The following is a 16,780-nucleotide window of genomic DNA, read 5'->3' on the forward strand; positions in this document are numbered from 1 at the left end:
AACATGATCTTGGCAGATTCCCCTGGACATAAAGCTTGCACTTGCAATGTACCATTCGGCTGCCTCATGAGGCTGCTTTTCAGAATATATTTGGCATCAGGAAGTGCTTCTTTGCACAATGTCCCAGATGCTGGAAGATCTCCCAGGAGTGAATATCTGCTTTGATGTCATCATAATCCATGGCACTCTCACTACTGAACTTGAAGAGTAACTGCAGAGAGGAAGGGAAGCCGCAAAATGGAAGGAGATCAAGCATCCATTCAGAGTTACCAAAATCACCTACAGAGCAAAGAGGCTGACTATAAAATTCAAACAGAGTTGAATATGCCTGGGCTCAAACATAACAAAAAAAATCAGAGGTCACAAGAAGTGTGATCAGTAATTTCAGATCAAGAAGCGATTCATATGCTGAAATGCTTTCACAAAAAGATTGAATGAAGCTGGATGTCAGAGCATGACAGAGGTCAAGGATTTGTAGCATGTACTGACATCAGCACTAGCATGGCAATGCTCTGACATACTGAAGAGTTCAATCTCTCAACAGCTGTTTCAGGAAGAGACATGGGACTGAGGCTGCTGGTAACATATGCTGCAAGGATTATGACAATGGCAGAAAATGTACAAATCAAAAGATGCTAGGCTTTGCCTAGCACTATGCAAAATTTCATGACCTGTTGTAGCTGCCACTTTTGATTCAGAGACGGACCATGACCCAGAGGCAGCAATGAGGAGATGAGAAGTACAGCCAAGGCTCTAGCCATTGCTTTGCTAAGTGCAGAAGGATGATATGACCCTGCCAGGGTGATGCATACCAATTATATACACAATATCAAGAACACATGATCCATTTGCTGACTCTCAACTAGATAACCTAGAACAAACAGTGATAGTGCATGTAAACACAATGGCAAAAGCATCATAAGGCATACTTGTTAGGAATATGGGATGAACTCAATAGAAACCAAAGATAAAACACAATGAGCAGTAATGCAAGCTATAGGTAATGGAAGGAGAAATCAATGTTTCTCACCTTCGCATTCCTAATATTTGTAGTGAGCCTTTAGAGAAAGGTACAGAAAGAAGAGTCCTTCCCATAGAGATGAGGAAGAAACTGCTGAAGAGAGGAATGATTGCTTTTAGAAAAGGAGCCATATCCTGGATAGAGAGGAAGAGAAAATGTTTATTGATGAAATGGTTGAACATGAGTAGAACCTGCTGGAGGGACAGATGTGCACAGCAGAAAGATTCTGTGAACAACCTGCAGTTTCTGAGGACAAAGTCTGAATGGATTTGTTTGTCTGGATAAAACATAGTGACCTCATCATGTACTATTTTAGCCACTTTCCAAAAATAGTGACATTTAGACACACTGCTGTTTCAATGTGATTGGGCCTATTAAACCCAATGTTCTTATATCATTAGACTCCATAAAATGCCAGAGACTGCAGCAGTGGACAAAGGAACACATCTTGAGAATGAGGAATATTTGTGGAGTTTGCTGAAACTTCTGAATGTCAGCATCGGACATGGACAGATTAGCAGAATGTGGAGTGAAGGTTTGCTCAGCAAAAGGAACTGATGCCAAAGCAGAGCCATATTTAGCACTGCTTACCTACAGAACCATGGTTTTACAAAGTAAAAAACCACCAACAATCTTGTATAATAACATATGTCCTCTTATCAGACACAAGACATAACCCAACGAGGGCAAATAACAGAGTTTTGACAAAGAGGCCAAACAACTTAAAATAGAACATTATAACAGAGACAGAGGATCTTCACCAGAAATATTTTTTAACTACTCAAAGACTGTTTGAATTTAATAGACTGGTTACAGGCCAGAACAGGCTACCCTGACTAAATAGATACTCCCCTCATTCATTTTCATGATCCGCAGAAAATGGAATATTTTATGCAGAAATACTAAACATCTGCTAAAAATACCTGAGAAACAGAAAATGACCTGTCCTCAGAACTGAGCAGAAACCCAGAAGGTAGATTGATCCTGGTCTTGACTTTGTTAGAAAGACTGAACAGGCTACTGAAGACATGGACCCACAAAAGAGCTTCACAGAAAATCTGCAAGATGTGATATTAAAAAGGCTGCTTGAGAACTATTTTACCACAACAATTCTACAGTAGAGTCCTCCTTATTGCATGCCAGTTATTTGCATGTTTTGGTTATTTAAATATTTTGCCATAGGATAAAAACCATGCGGTCTATTCAGTTAAACTCCAACCAGTTATTTGCATATCATCCTTTTCATATTACAGTTTATTGTATGAGCTAAAACTAGAATATGAAACACAAAGATTGGTTAATCAATAAGAATACAAAGATTGAGTAATGCAAAAAAACAAATTTCCCACACAATTTATCATAATATTTAAATTATGGAATGGTTTTGTAATCTGGTGAATGATTAGAAGTGGCTCTTTCTCATTTTAACATTAATAAACACATTTCTGTTTTTGAGGTGGACTTGATGGGCTTCCTATCATGAACCACTGTTCACCCATATTGGATCATTCTGTCAGTGGCAGGTCTAAGAGAAAGAAAATGGATTGTTTCATGTGGGATTTTTATAAATTCACCACAGAGTCTTTAGGAGCTGACAAAAATATGTGCAACAGTGCTTCGTTACAATCAGGAATTACATTGCCCACTGCCAGTTATTTTTATGGATATGTGTGTGTGTGTATGTGTACACACACACACACTCACACACACACACATATATATATATATCCATAAAAATAACTGGAAGTGGGTAATGTATAATATATATATATAGTATCTAGCATATATATTTATATATAAAACATAATTACACAAATAAGCAGACTATATCTATACATCCCAGTCTATTAAGTAGCATAGTCTGCTTATTTATGTAATTTTATATATAAATATATATACTATATAAATCTATATATATCTCAGTCTGTTAAGTAGCATAATCTGCTTATTTATATAATTTTGTCGGGAAAATAAAGCTAGGCAAATACCGGGAATCTGCTATATTGAAAAAAGTAGATAGGAGGACTGTAATTGTTAAAAATGTGTTCAATCAAAGACTGAAGGAGATTTTAAAAGGAAGGATGCTATTGAAGGGTTAAGCTTCAGCAAGGAGTTCATAGTTGCCACACTACGTGCAGGGCAGCATGCCTTACCATACAGCCTGTTGACTCCTGCAGACATGGGGAAGCTGATTACTCAGACAGGGAATGCAGCCAGACTAGATTATAGCCACAGTAAGGCTGCTTACTGTATATGTTTGTTTTTTTCCTGACTTGTTGAATAAATAAGTGACCCTAAACCCACCTGAGTTATCATTAAAATACCACAGCAGCTCTGCCAGGGTGCCTTGGAGAAAGGCATTTCCTATCTTTAAGTGCCTGGGACTCTAAATTTGGGCTAAATCACTTCAACATAGCCACTCATTTTGGGAGCCTCAGTGTTTGTGTGCAGAACTGGAGAAGCTGGGTTTCAGATGGTCGAGGGCTGTGTGCCCACCGCTCCCCCTGACTTCAGCTGCACTTGGAAATGCTGTGCTGGGTTTCTCTTGCAGCGTTTGGGGGAGTTGTCCCCACATCCCACCATGCTTCTTACAATATCATTGTGTAGTATGAGGCAATGTCCTGCAGGTGGCAGCCAAGGTCAGGAGCAATTTGCCTAGGTCTCTGGCCCAGCATCCTACTGGTACTCTGGGGCAGCTACAGACAAACAGCTGATGCTGAGGTGGTAACTTGGCTTTTCTCAGGCTGCTGAAAATTGCCCAGATGATTGAAAGGAGGCAGGAGGGTGCAGTGAGGGAGTAGCTAAAGCCTAGCTTATGATATTAGAGGGAATTACAGCTCTGGCACTTTGAAGCTGCTCAGGATGTCCTGCATGAATCTCCCTGAGTTTGTTTTTCTTCCTCAGGGTTATAAATAAACTGCAAAAAAATTGCCCAGTCAGAGGCTTCATCTCTTTGTTGTCTTTAGCCTACCCTTCCATCTTGCAATGCCTCAGCTCTCTGCTGCGCTGCCTGAAGAAGCAGGCAGGAAACTAGGACTTGGACATGCGATCAGCTAATCTCAAGGCCAGCGGGCCAAGGCAGCCACTGTTTGACAGACCTATTAATAGCGGGCAGTGCTTGCTTTTGTGCAGCACCCTTTCCCTGCTTCACCTGCAAGACCCTCTCTGTGCATTACATTTCTACCATGTTTAACATGATCAACATAAGTGAGCAGGGTGAAATATGTGCACCCAGTTTGAGGCATCATAAAATAGGAAATGAGCCATAAAAATGTTCCACGTATAATGTAGAACATTTTGGGGGCTGGTTTGCACGGCCAGGAGAGCAGGGGAGAACAGTGAGAATGCTGAAAGATTTAGAACGCTACACCTGTGACGAAAAGTTGAAGGAATTGTTGAACATTGAATTTTGTTGTGGCTGGCTTGTATGGCCAATTTCACTTGTGGCCAGAGCTAACAATCAGCTGATAGTCAGTCCCAGGGCCCAGGATAAACTGGGGTCTGAAATGGCCCGGGGACCAGTAATCAGTTGATTGTTGGCCCCAACCTGAGGCTGGAGCAAGGGGAAAAGCCAAAGGGGTCCCCACTTTGGGATTTTAAACCCCATGCCTGGCAGCTCTGGCTGGGCTGCCAGGGTGCAGGGGATCAGAAGCTCCCATTGAGGGGAGCTGAAGGGGTTCCCCCCTCTGGGGACTTTAAACTTTGGTCCTCCAGCTTCTTCCACACCAGGAGCTTCCACCCCATGCCCAGCAGCCTGGCCAGACCTGCCAGGTATGGGGTATTGACAATTAGCTGATTGTCAGCTTCATCCTTGACAGCCCCAGATTTGATTCAAACCTGGGACTGTCTGGGCCAAAGCTGACAATCGGGTGATTGTATGCCCTGACAGCCCCAGGTGGGCCATACCTGGGACTGTCTGGGGTTGGAGCTAACAATTCAGCTGATTGTCAGCCCCTGACCCAGGAGAGACCTGGGTGGACTGGTCCTGGGACTGTCTGGCCAGGGCAGCCAGTCATCTGATTGTCAGCCCTGCGTGGGGGGCTACTTTCCAGTGCAAGGAGGCCAGGATTATTATCCCAGGCTCCCCCTGCATTAACAATGTGTGGCAGGGCAGGAAGCATGATAGTTGAGATCGGGAATCAGATCCTATTGCACCATTAAGCGAACATTTGCCAAGGACTTAGGCAACATCACATGTCTGCTGTCTTGCTTGCTTTCTCTTTCATGCATTCACATGTGCTCTTGTTTGGACTCTGGTCTTATGATGTCTGTTACTGTACCCAAGGCAAATACATTTCCTGGATTGGGGGTCTCAGTGGAAAGGCCAAATGTAGAGTTCATTTCACAGGAGTTATATGTGACACTGGAAAAGACTCCATGCTCTAGTGCAGAGGTTCCCAAAGTTTTTCTTATTGTATACCCCCTTCCAGATTTACCAATTGCCACATACTCCTACCAGCATACATGTTATCTTTTAACCCCTTAAATGCCACTTATTATTATAATGACAATTAAATCCACCATTACACAATTTCTCCCAGAGATGTCTTGCATACCCCTGGGGATATGTGTACCACAGTGTGGGGACCCTTGCTCTTGTGCATCCCTCATCTTTGAGGCAGGATCAAGTATATACTGACTGTCCTTAACAGATGCTTGTCCAACCTACTCTTAAGGAGCTCCAGTGATAGTATTCTCCAGTCTTCTTAGGAAAACTGGCCTAAATTTATTCTTACAGTTAAACTGAAGATTTAAAATGCTATGCTTTTTTGACCTTGACCTTTTTTACTGGAATTTAAGACAATTCCTTCTTGTCCCACCCTGAGTGAATAGAGTGAAAAATTGGTCACTGCTCTCTATAGAAGAATATTTCACATAGTGGAAGACCTTTATATACCTCTTTAGGTCTTCATTTTTTCTAGACTAAATAAACCTGGGCAGTGCAGTTTGGGGAGGAGGTGAGTAGGCAACAATGGCAAAAGAACAGGTTAGAGACTATTTAGAAAAGCTGGGCATATACTAGTCCATGGGTCCAGATAGGATGCACCCAAGGGAGCTAAGGGAGTCGGCTGATGAGATTGCAGAGCCACTGGCCATAATCTTTGAAAACTCTTGGTGATCAGGAGAGGTCATGGATGACTGGAGAAGGGCAAACATAGTGCCCACATTTAAGAAAGGGAAAAAGGAGGATCCAGGGAACTACAGACCAGTCAGCTTCACCTTAGTCCCTGGAAAAATCATGGAGCAGATCCTCAAGGAATCCATTTCTAAGCACTTGGAGAAGAAGAAGCTGCTTATTAGGAATAGTCAGCATGGATTCACCAAGTCATGCCTGACCGACCTGATTGCCTTCTATGATGAGATGACTGACTCTGTGAATGTGGGGACACCAGTGGATGTGGTATACCTGTATTTTAGCAAGGCTTTTGATATGGTCTCCCACAAAATTCTTGCAGGCAAGCTAAGGAAGTATGGGCTGGATGAAAGAACTGTAAGGTGGATGGAAAACTGACTGGAGTATCAGTCTCAGAGGGTAGTAATCAATGATGAGAAGACTTGATGTCTTGGGACATCATCCGGGACTTGATGGCTTGATGTCTAGTTGGAAGCCAGTATCAAGTGGAGTACCCCAGGGGTTGTTCCTGGGGCCAGTTTTGTTCAATGTCTTCATCAACAATATGGAAGTTGGCAGAGCATGCCCCCTCAGCAAGTTTACAGATGACACCAAACTGGGGGAGTAGTGGGTACACTGGTAGGTAGGGCTCAGATTCAGAGTGACCTAGACAAATCGGAGGGTTGGGCCCAAAAAAAAATCTCATGAGGTTCAACAAGGACAAGTGCAAATTCCTGCTCTTAGGACAAAGCAGTCCCATGGACCAGTAGAGGCTTGGGGTGGACTGGCTGGACAGCAGCTCTGCAGAAAAGGACCTGAGTATTACAGTGGACAATAAGCTGAATATGAGCCAACAGTGTATCCTTGTTGCAAAGGAGGCTAACAGCATACTGGGCTGTGTTGGTAGGAAGGTTGCCAGCAGGTCAAGGGAAATGATTACTCCCCTCTATTCAGCAGTGGTGAGGTCACATCTGGAGTACTGTGTTCAGTTTTGGGTCCCCTGCTACAGAAAGGATGTGGACAAATTGGAGAGAGTCCAGTGGAGGGCATCAGAAATGGTGAGGGACTGAGACACATGACTTCTGAGGAGAGGCTGAGGGAATTTGTCTTATTTAGTTTGGAGATGAGAAGACTGAGAGGGGATTTAATAGCAGCCTTCAACTACCTGAAAGGTGGGAGGTTCAAAAGAGGATGGAGCTAGACTGTTCTCAGTGGTGGCAGACAGTAGAACAAGGAGCAAGGGAAGTTTAGGTTAGATATTAGGAAGAACTTTCTCACTAGGAGGGTAGTAAAACACTGGAACAGGTTACCCAGAGATGTGGTGGACTCTTCATCCTTGGAGGTTTTTAGGACTTGGCTAGACAAAGCTTTGGCTGGAGTGATCTAGTTGGGGATGGTCCTGCTTTGAGCAGGGGGTTGAACTAGTGACCTCCAGAGGTCCTTTCCAACCCTCATTTTCTATGATTCTGTGATTCTAACCCAATTCCTTCAACTTCCCATCACAGGTTTAGCATCCTAAATCCCTCATCATTCTTACTGTTCTCCTCTGTTCTCTCTCCAGTTTGTCTGTATCTTCCTTAAAGTGTTGTGCCCCACACTGGACACAGTGATGCAGCTGAGGCCTCACCCACACAAAGTGGAATGAGATTATGCCCACCCCTGACACTCCAATTAACTTGTTCCAGAATGAGATTTGCCTTTTTTACAATGACATCCTATGGGTGGCTCACACTTGACCAGGGATCCACAATAACTCCCCAGTCCTTTTCTGTGCTTCCTGCTGTCCAGCCAGTTATTTCCCATGTTGTGTTTTATACATTTAATTTCTCCTTCCTAAGCATAATCGTTTTAGTGTCTATTGAATATAATTTTGGTGAATTTAGGTTCATTTCTCTGATTTATCAAAACTGTTTTGAATTCTGATCCTTTTCCCCAGTGTTGGCCCACTTTGCCAGCTTAGTACCATTTACAGTTTTAATAAGCTCATTCACCATCCCATCATTACAATCACTACTGAAAATACTGAATGCTGCCAGCCCTAAGGCAGACCCCTGCATGACCTCACAAGAAAGGTCCTCCCACTATCACCTCACAGTGAATCATTGATAACTTCTCTTGAAGTACCATTTTTCAACCAGCTTTGGGGATTTCATTAGACTATATTTCCCTAATTTATTTATGATGTTGTTATGTGGGACAGAGTCAAAAACCTTATAAAAGTTAAGAGCTATCACATCTGCTGCGTCCTCATGTATACTAGGCCAGTTACTTGTCAAAGAAGGAAATGAGCTTGGTTTGACATGGTCTACTTTTAACAGAACCTTGTTGGCTCTTTTTCATCACCTTTTTTATTTTCTACATGCATTTAAATGGTCAGATTGGTATGAACTGTGGTGGTCTTGCCTTCTCCTGTAGCAGGGGGCATGGCCCTCTACTTGGGATTTTCTTGAGTGTATATTAGCAACCTTTTACAGAAGCAGGATTTGGCTGCTATGGTCTCCTTCTTTACCTAGCAAGTTTACCCTGTAGCAAGTTAAGATATTATGCCTTGTGTTGTGTCAGGGTTGACATAACACAACACAATTTTATTAAGAGGCTATGGATTTGTATAAGATGATTTGGATAGGGATGAGCTGCCTCAGGCAGGGGGTTGGACTAAATGACCTCTGGAGCTCCCTTCCAACCCTACTTCTGTAGGATTCTGATTCTCTGAAATGTTTTAACACCTTGGTCCAATATCTTTATAGGTACTGAAGTCAGACTGACTGCGTTTGTAATTCCCTAGTTCCTCCTCCTCCCCCCCCCCCCCGCCTTCTAAAGATAGGCACTGTGTTTTTCCTTCCCCAGTCCTCTGGGACATTCCCCATGAGTTGTCAATGGTTCAGAATTGCTTTGACTAGTTCCTGAAGTATTTGAAGGTGATTTTTGTTAGGCCCTGCTGACTTGAGTGCATTTAATTTAACTGAATATTCTTGAACCTACTCTTTCTCTCTTGCACTTCTGTACTCTAGTTACATTTAATTTTAATAAGTACCTGATCACAAATAGCCTTTTTTTTACAGATGGGAGCAAAAAGGCATAGACCACTTTGGACTTCTAAAGGAATTTTTTTTTTCTGTAGGGTTGTAGGGAGGTACCTAGAGACCTAGAGCAGGTATGGCAAACAGATTCTCTCTGTGAGCTCCAAAGTATCTTGTACCAATTTTGAGCAAGGCTGCCTGGCTAGGGGTGGTTTGGGGGTAGTTTTCAATAGCAAATTGGAGTGGTGTGTTCCATGCAGGTACCTATGGACTGCTTGGCAAGACTTACGCTGAAGATCCTGTTTCCCAGGCAGCAGCAAATCCCATCAGCAGTCTGGGGTAAAAGGCTCATTTTAGGGCAGATCTACATGACGTTTTGTGGTGAAGGGTAGTATTTACAGTACTTGTCGATGTACTGGAGCTGTCACTAATCTAATTAGATCAAGTGCTAACAGCAGTGAAGCCATGATAGCATGGACTTCAGTGTGGGCTAGCCAAGCCCACGCAAGCCCCTGGGATTTACTCAGTAGAGGAAGCCTCTGTCACCTCCATTCCTTCACTTCTCTTGATACCCAACCTAGCTAGCTGGATTAAAGCTCCCTCAGCTATATCTCCCCACCTCTGTCTGTAGAATTTTTCTACCCACACATTGGTATGATGGCCATAGCTGCTGCCAAAAAATAGTGGGTCCTGTTAGAGAAGTGTTGGGTAGGAGGGACTGACTTTTTAAGCAGGACAAGTGTTGATGTCAGTGAGGAGAGGGAAGCACTCTAAAAAAACAAACAAACCCTGCTATCATGATATCCCCCTGCACTGAGGTGGTAGGTCTGAGGTTATCAGTGTTACCTACAGCCTTACTATTCTGCGTACGTCTTCACTGCTGCTGGGTATACAAATAGCAGCAGCCCTCCTCTGCCTGTTCCTGATCTGGAGCCCCCAGTCTTGCTGGTCATGGTGATTCATATATGTGTGACCTCCAGGCTTGAATGCTGCATAGTGCTCTACTTGGGAATAAAACTCCTGATGCCTTTACAGTTGAGTCAAAATACAGCTACTATTTCACACAGCATTGTGCCACTGGGAGCACATCAGTTTAAAGCTCTAACCCTGGACTGACACCCCCCTGGTGACTGAGTTAAGTTCAGGCCTTCCAACCAACCCAGACCATCTAAGGCAGCGGTGTGAAAATTATGACCCATGAAACCTTATCATCTGGCCCCAGTGTTGCCAATGGGTCTTAAGTGGATACACAGGCAGCATATGGGGTGATCCAGATGGCCTTGCATACCACATGCAGCTGCTTCATGCCAGATCCAGCGTGCATCCCAGAAAGGCAAAAGGTGGCATTGTGTGCAGCTTGGCCCCAGAGCAACCAGCAGGCACTGTGTGAGGTGTGGTCCTGGACCGGATGCTCCAGGGCATGTATTGCACATGATGCCCACTCCAGGAAACATGTTGTTTCCAGAATGGAAGGGATGCTCTCTAGAGGAGGCATCAATTGCATGGCTCCGTCCCAGAGTAGCAAGAGAGGGCATTGCACTCAGCCCAGTCCTGAAACGGCTGGTTCAGGGCCACACTACACACAGTGCCCACTCCAGCTGCTCCAGGACTTGCATTGGATCTGGTATGTGGGGCTGGTTTGCAGACCTAATCTGGCCTGTGGATTGGCCCCACACCACTCATCCGGTGTGTTTGACACTCCTGACCTAAAGGATCACCTCAGCCCCTGCGATCCAGACAGTCCATAACAGGGGTGTGCAAAGCAGGCCCAATTCGATTGAGATTCAGATTTGGTCTGAATCAGGGACAGTGATTTGATCCATTGATTCAGATAACTGTCCCTGCTTCGATTTAGCCAAATCCGAATCTGAAGATTCAATGCTGATTCGGAGGATCAGCAATTTGGACGTAGACACAGCTTTACATTTTTTTCTACATACCTTGAGGTACCAGGCACAGCTCGTGACCACTGTGATGCTGGGGTGCATGGAGCATCCCACAGGAGTGCCGGCAGGGCCTCCACATGCTCAGCGGCAAACCCGGGAGTAGACCGGAAGTACTTCCGGTCCACTTCCAGGTCCACTGGGAAGTGTCTGGGGTGCCCCCCCTGCACTCCTCTGGCTCAGTGATTGGCTGTGGGGGGACCTCAGGTGCCCCCCAGATCTAGGAGGCACCAGTCACTGAGCGAGGGGGGTGCGGGGGCCACCCCTGTGCACTCCCTGGTGGACTTGGAAGTGGACTGGAAGTGCTTCTGGTCCACTTCTGGGTCTGCTACTGAGCACGCTGGGGAGCCCCCTGCACTCCTGTGGGACGCTCCATCTGCCCCAGCATCGCAGCACTCGTGAGCCGCATGGTACCTAGAGGTATGTATGTCTGAATCTTTCCAAATCAATTCAGAGGGTTCCAATTCAATTAAAGCATCCTCTGACTTGATTCAGATTCGGAGATTCAGCACCAAATTGGGCCAAATCTCCTCCGAATCAAATCGAGGACTGAAGCTTCGTGCAGCCCTAGTCCATAACTACGCTGCTCTGGAGAGCAGAACTGTCAGCCACAGGGGTGAAACTGGCAAGCATGGAGCTCAGCGTTTGAGCCTGAATTTTGAGACTTGATCCGGGAAGCTGTCAAAAGAACAAGTTTCCCCGCCTTCCCCACCTTCAGAGCAGAATGAACATGGAGTCTTCCCAGTGAAGGATGGTTTATAGAAGGATCCAGCCTCAGGGACTGAGACCAAGATGCAGGCCATATTTGTTTGGTGTGTTGGGAGGCATGGGTATGCCTTGCAGCTTGGCACCAATATTGATACCAAAATGAAAAACAAGAGGGGGCTCAATTTGCCTAGCTAGGCTACATGGAAGGAAGTACTGACAGCAACATAACAGCACTCTGAAGGGTGTAAAATTCATAGTGAGAGGAAATACTGGGGTGTTTATTTAATCCTTTAAAAAGCTACATGTGGAATAGTCACAGCCCTGAGGGTAGAGTAGGTGACAGTTTGAGATTGATTAAACAGGCGTACTGAGGCAGACATGGTGAGGGCAGTCATGTCTTGTGCATTCAGGGTAAAAACAAGAAAATAAAAATTCCAGAATTATGTTTCTGAAAAGGACTACAAGGACAATGGCAGCAAAGTACCTGCCATTACTCACAGTCACCCCAAAGAGATCTGGATTTGGCTGGACAGCTGGGCCTGGCAAGAGTCAAGGATTTTGTGTCCGACTTCCTCCCAACCTCTCTTCCAGGAACTCATCTTTTATACCACCTCTCTCCAGTCAGATTCATGTTATACACATACACAGCTTATCCCATGTGCAAATACCTGAACCACAAAAAAAGAATGCCCCGTTCTTTTGTCAGCTAGTACATTATACATTTATATCAATCACATTTGTGTCACACATTCCTGTGGCATCCATGCTGTCACTTTTTGTGGCTCCAATCCCTCTCAATGCCTAATATCCTTCTTTAGATAGTCTGTGCTGTCCTAGCATGCATGCTTAAGGCTACTTGCTTCTTATGTAAGCACATTGCCCTGAAATCATATGATAACATTCATATCTAGCTTATCTATTTTGGCCAAGCCTAATCAGGTCTGACCTACTCAAGTCAAGACTGTATCTTTTTTTTGAAATTTTGTGTCTCGGGTCAAATCAGCCAAATCATTTCTAAATTCTGTCAGCTGAGCAGAGCCCAATCATTCAAGTCAGTGTGGTGCAACCACTGGCAAGTAACCTGCCTCCCAGACTTCAGCTTGTGGCTTCAGATACTCCCAAATCAATGGCAGGGATCCTACGAGAAAGTCCCAAGCCCAGAGGTTTTGGAGATCAGATGCTCCCTAGTCTCACTCGCCCCTAGACATAAAGTCAAAGTAGCAAGTTAGAGGAAAAGCCTGAAAGCAATCCCCCATCACCAAAATTGTGTATCCAAGATCCTCATATTGGGAGGCATTTATAGACTTGCAGGGATCAGCCTGCCTGCAGCGGAAGGGACAGGCCTTTACCCTCCTACTACACCAAGTCATCTTTTGGGTCTAAAGGCTTCCCTGCTTAGCCTAACTTCCTCTTAAATCATACCTTATGGGATACACAACAGATACAAGTATTTACCCCAGGTCAGGGACCTGGAGCCATGTCTGTAATCCAATTCTTATCATGGACAAGTGCATCAGTTTCACCAAACCACATCCTGGAAGAGGCAATGGAAAGAGTTCCTCCTTAGCCACTCCCACTGTCCACAGGCCAAGGCCAGAGAGAATAACTGAGCCTGGCAGCATAACATACAAATTCGGACTCTTTTCTGTAAAGCACAAAGGCATGGCTGGCAGACTAAGATGGAGGCTATTCAGTTTAGAAAAGAGAAGCTTGAGGGGGACATGATAAGGGTTCACAAAATACTAAATGGTGAAGAGAGAGTTAATAGGGATTTATTATTTATTCTCTCTCACAATACAAGAACTAGGGATCCTAGAATGAAATTTAAAACTAACAAAAGGAAGTTATTTTTCACACAGCATGCAATTCAAGTGTGGAACACATTACCACCGGATGTTGTGGAAGCTGACAGTTTAGCCAGATTAAAAAGGGACAGACTCTTGAAGGAAAGTGTCATCAGTAGCTATTGAGCCCGGGAGTTAGGGATACAGCCTCTGAATCAGAACTTCCTAGACCTTAGATGCTGGAGCCTGCAAGTAGGAGAGAAACTGGAAAAAAGCCCTGATCATACCCTGTTCACTCTCCCTTTCAGCATCCGCTCTCCACCACTGTGACACAGGAGACTGGGCAAGATGCACCTGTGGTCTGACCCAGTAAATGACAGTTCTTGTGTTATTAAGTAGAGGATGGGCAAGTTCAGGGGGATTCCTGGAAGCCACTCACTGGCAGTGTGATGATATGATATGATATGATATATGATATGATATGATATGATATGATATGATATGATATGATGCCACAGTGCAGTCTACCAGGGGAAGGGATGGCACTGCCTAGATTTTTTAAATTAGACTAGGATGGAGTCTTGGAAAATTGATTGTAGCAACTAGCCCTGCCTGGGCCCTGAGAGAACTGGCTGCTCTGATGGATCCTTCCTGCTGCCTGTGATTCTCTGCCAAATTCACAAAGGGCTGATTCTCAGATCTTGTGTTTCTGGGGTAACCTGTGCTAACAGCACTGCCTTGTTGTGTAGGCCAGTAAAATCTTAGCCCCTCTGTGTCCCGCCCTCCCAGCCAGCATCGCTTGCAGTATTCTTGTTGTGAATCAGAAGAGAGCCATGTTGCTGCAGTTGGAGCTGCGGCGTCTAGGCAGAGAGATGAAACCGTTGAGTTAATAAAGACGCTTTATAGGTGCCCCTCCAGGTGCCTGCTGGTTGGGGAAATGGAAACCTTTGCTCATAGATGGGTTTAGAGGCTTGTACATCTTTTTTAGCCTGTCCCTTTAAAAATAAAAGGCAGCTGAACAGAGATTTGGTCCTGCTGTTGCTGCTGTATCCCAGCTCTGGCTCCCTCTCCGCTGCTGCTGCTGATGTGATGCGACTGCCCGACCTTCCCACCCAGTCTCATGATTCTCTCTCTTAATCCTTCTAGAGCCATGTGAGCCTACAGGCCAATAGCGTCCTGGGAGTGGGTGGTGGGGAGGCGAGCCGGCTGCAAGCAGAGATGCTTCAGCTAGACCTGATCGATGCAGCCGGGGAGACCCCTGCCGAAGAGGAGACAGCATCCGAGAAGCTCAAGAAAGAGCCCCTGCCGGTAACCATGGACACCTACAGACCCAAGCGACCCACAACTCTCAACCTCTTCCCACAGGTGCCTCGGACCCAGGTAGGTCTTGCCCGGGGCGTGTCAAGGGGCGGACAGGGGCCTGGATCCTGATGTGTGGTGTGCACTGCAAAGATCCCTCTCTCTTTGCTTGTCCCCATGTTCCCTAGGGAGCTCAGGGAGGATTTCCAGCCTTCCGACATTCCCAGGTGCCAGTTACCTGCTTACGGTTTCAAGGCAACACAGCAGTGTTGGGGGCCTGGGGGCAGGTGAGAGCTGTGGGTTGAGGATAAGGCTCGGGGCTCCAGCAACCATAGCTAAGACTGGGGAAGGAGAGGGTTAATGTGTTTTGCAGGGCGCACTTGTCTTGGATGACACAGCTCAGCTGGTGAATGAAAGAAGCTGCAATTCTGGGAGAAAGTGTGTGTGTGTGTGTGTGTGTGTGTGTGTGTGTGTGTGTGTGTGTGTGTGTGTGTGTGTGACACACACAAGCAGAACAGGTGTGCAGGGGACTGAAATCTCCCTTGCTCTTGGGGAAGAGATGATGAGTGGTGGAAGAGTTGCATTTTCCTTTCCTGTGAGATGACTCCTTAAACCCCTGCAAACATGTGAGGCTTTTGGGAGGTGGGGGTCAGTGGTGGTGAACCCTCCAAGCCATGTCCAATGGTTTATCCTGTTTGGTTTATCTCTGCTCAGTCAGGGTCTTTGCCCACTCAGGAAGCCAACTCAATACTTGATACTGAAGAAACAGCCTCTAAGCCCAACCCTTAAGGCAGGAAGAGCCTACTAGGTTGGCAGGATGGGCAAGGAGGATGCAGGACCCCTACCACACCCAGTTCCTCTGATGGACTTCAGTCCAGTCTGGCAGCATTCTCTGCTATTTGAACCCTATGCCATTCCTAGGGCCAGCCTCACACTCTGCCTAGGTAGGGGCAGGGGCAGGAGAGACTTATTGGTGCTCTGCAAACTCTGCTAAGACCATAGCATGTAGAAGAGACCCCTTCATGAGCCTGATGTTGCTTCCTTCCCATCCCCTGGGAGTAGTATGGGAGTAGTATGATGGTTGTCAGTTTGGCAGATAGGCCTCTAGGATGCATGGATCCAGATTTCCAGCCCTGTGGCAAGAGTAAGACTCTGAGAGGTTGCTGGCCTGGGGAAGAGACTGAACAAGGGTCTTTGCCTGGAGGGGAGTGGGGCACGCACAGGTCATGCTGAGGAATTTTTTATCTGCTCACCCCCAGGATTTATAACTAGAAGGGTGATAGCTGAGTCAATTGAGGTGGTAAGAGAGGAATGGAGGGGGCTGGCCAGAGGAGGGGGGATTGGGGCAGAAGGTCTAGTGCAGTGGGTTAGAGTTAGCCGCCAACAGAAGAGGGGGATGGCGGGACATAGCCAGGGAGTGCTTGAGGGATGGCACCTGTTGGCAGGGAAGGGGATTGGAGGGATGTGTTTGGAATTGGGTTTGGGAAGCTGCAGGAGAGAGGTCTGGGAAATGAGGCATGAAATGCCAAATGCATGAATGAGCCATTGAGCAGGGTGTCCACAGGGCCAGGAGGGGGAGGAGCGGGCAGGCTAGGATGATGTGCAGGGCGAAGCAGTGCAACGGCTGTTGGGGAGCTGCAGCCAGAAGGAGAATGTGAGTATTTGGGCTAAAGACTGCAGTGGGCTGTTTCTCTCCATGAGCCTCCTGGTCTCACAAGCTCAACAGTGTCTTGCCTGAATGTGGCTAAAATGGGGGAGCTAAAAATGAACACCCAGGGGCTGCAGCAGGGAGTGTGGGTAACTCAGTAAGGGATGCCCTTCCCCTTCCTTTTCACGCATGGAGTTGGGGCGCTGTCTGTTGTGTGAGGTACCAAATGGAGGTCCTGCCTAGT

General features: G+C 45.9%; 1 protein-coding gene across 3 annotated transcripts in view; it reads left to right on the forward strand.

Annotated features, from left to right (window-relative positions):
* Positions 1-16,780, forward strand: part of MAPK8IP1 (mitogen-activated protein kinase 8 interacting protein 1) — a 58,222-nt gene that overhangs the window by 22,615 nt on the left and 18,827 nt on the right. The window contains exons 1-3 of one of the 3 annotated variants that reach the window (XM_019551856.1): positions 14,423-14,546; positions 14,736-14,969; positions 15,077-15,175. In XM_019551856.1, the coding sequence (XP_019407401.1) occupies positions 14,808-14,969; positions 15,077-15,175 (261 nt within the window). In that variant the 5' untranslated portion in view covers positions 14,423-14,546; positions 14,736-14,807. Of the gene's footprint in view, positions 1-14,422; positions 14,547-14,735; positions 14,970-15,076; positions 15,176-16,780 lie in introns of those variants that run through there. The other 2 variants (XM_019551854.1, XM_019551855.1) reach the window with 2 other exon arrangements.

This window comes from Crocodylus porosus, unplaced genomic scaffold, assembly GCF_001723895.1.
Source record: "Crocodylus porosus isolate Cpor-Errol unplaced genomic scaffold, CroPor_comp1, whole genome shotgun sequence".
Lineage (NCBI taxonomy): Eukaryota > Metazoa > Chordata > Crocodylia > Crocodylidae > Crocodylus > Crocodylus porosus.